Source organism: Artemia franciscana, chromosome 15 (assembly GCF_032884065.1).
Source record: "Artemia franciscana chromosome 15, ASM3288406v1, whole genome shotgun sequence".
Lineage (NCBI taxonomy): Eukaryota > Metazoa > Arthropoda > Branchiopoda > Anostraca > Artemiidae > Artemia > Artemia franciscana.
The window spans coordinates 28126968-28128740 of record NC_088877.1 but is presented as its reverse complement, the minus strand read 5'-3'; the positions used below and the strand labels follow the sequence as shown (position 1 = coordinate 28128740).

The window sequence follows — 1773 nt, the reverse complement described above, 5'->3', positions numbered from 1 at the left end:
CCATCAAGATATTTTTCTAAATAAAAGTTAATAAGGCATGGGCCCACCTGTATTACTCTTTCTAGCCTAATTTCGATTACCTTCTGTTATAGGCTAGCCTACTAAAACGACACAGGACATCTAAAATTAAAAATGCTACCTCTTCACACAAGCATTTGAAGATGATAGTCTGACTGCAGTTTTACAGCTTTGTTCCACTTCTTTAGTGAGGCTCCTTCTAATCTGATGAGATATAGCAGATCTAATCATTTTCGATTTTTTACGATTTTCAAATTCCTACTTTTCTACTTCTTAAACATACTGCCAAACAGCCATCTAGAAGGAAATAAATAAAGGTTGGGAAAGAGGACGCTGACTGAGAAGCCTAATAAAAAAGGCAAAATATTGACTAGAAACTTGTGGGAGCCCCTTCAAATTTTTGAACTGAATGTGTGTAAGAACTTATGCAAATTCTATTGACATTAGCCTTCTAGTGTTTTTCCCAAATCCGGTGGTTTTTTCCTTTCACTCTGTGAGGCAGATAATGTAAGAGGATCAAAAAATTATTACTCTCTGCCAATTTTAGTGGATGGATATAAAATAAACTGATCTCAACACACCACATCTCAGGCTTTTAAAATGCTTCAAGTTTATTAGCATTTTAAATAAGATTTTTCGAATTTCATTGATTAGAGCAACAGACCTTTTAAAGTAAAATCCTTCGAGACCAGCAGATATTGAAGGAAAGAAAATAAGTCTCTCTGTCGAAATTTTAATTCAGAATCGTAGTTGTAATAATGAGTGGTTTCCTTAATTTTTCCAAGTGTATTTGCGAACACCTTAGCTGCATAACTTACGTTTAGACATCTTTGCTTTGAGCAAAAAAGTATTTTTATGCACAAAAACTGCAGAAAAGCAACAAATATAACTAAGTATAGCTTGCAGTAATTAATATCAATAGTTTTCTGAATCAGAATTAACAATGTAATCTAATTTGTTGGCAAACCATATATTTGTCATAGATATCATACTCCATAATTTTATACGAACCATTTTATCAAGAATACTGTATCATATTTACTCTAATACTGTTAGTAGAATATAGTATTTAGAGTCTAAAGTATACTGTATATTGCTTACTACTGTTACTTCATGGTATTGGTATTATAAAAATAATACATACACAAGTGTTTGCTTGATGCTCATTAATCCCTATTCTACAACTATAAAAAGCATCACTTGACTTTCTGGAAGAAGAATTTTGATTGGCAGTCTGCAGTCACATGCATTAGGAAGCTGTAATATTAGTTTTGCCCTTATCTAATCCCCAAAATAAATAGAGAATTACTTCTATATTGTAGTGTGGGTATTTAGGCTACTAATCTTTCATGATCCAGCTTTCCAATTACCTGCTTCAGCCAGCCCTTTTAACTGTGAGGACATAAACTGGATTTAACTCTAAATCTAATTGAACTGCGCAGCTAGTGACATTGAGTACAGTAAAAGATTAAGAAATATTATTATCTTTGAGCATTCAAAGAGTGTAGACAAGAAGCGGTATAATAATACATTAATGTAACCCTAATTTGCAAGCAGGAGAGGGGCAGTTCCCCCGTCACAAGCATCAACACTGGCGGCCGCACAATATTTATTTCCATTTGTGAAAATCGTTATTTGAACAAACTTTGGCTTTAATTCAGTGGTATTGGACGATAATTATAAAGGTGTACTCTGTCCCGCAATTCACATTCCACTGGGCCATCTTTCCAACGGTGATTGCCACTTCTATCAAGG

The 1773-nt window shown here is 33.8% G+C and overlaps 1 protein-coding gene across 1 annotated transcript in view; it reads right to left on the bottom strand.

The window, feature by feature from the left end:
* LOC136036283 (dihydrolipoyllysine-residue acetyltransferase component of pyruvate dehydrogenase complex-like) overlaps positions 1 to 316 on the bottom strand; it is a 31398-nt gene extending 31082 nt beyond the window's left edge. Inside the window, exon 1 of the mRNA XM_065718428.1 lies at positions 140 to 316. Within this exon, the coding sequence (XP_065574500.1) occupies positions 140 to 249 (110 nt within the window). The 5' untranslated portion in view covers positions 250 to 316. The remainder of the gene's footprint in view (positions 1 to 139) is intronic.
* Between the last annotated feature and the right edge of the window lie 1457 nt (positions 317 to 1773).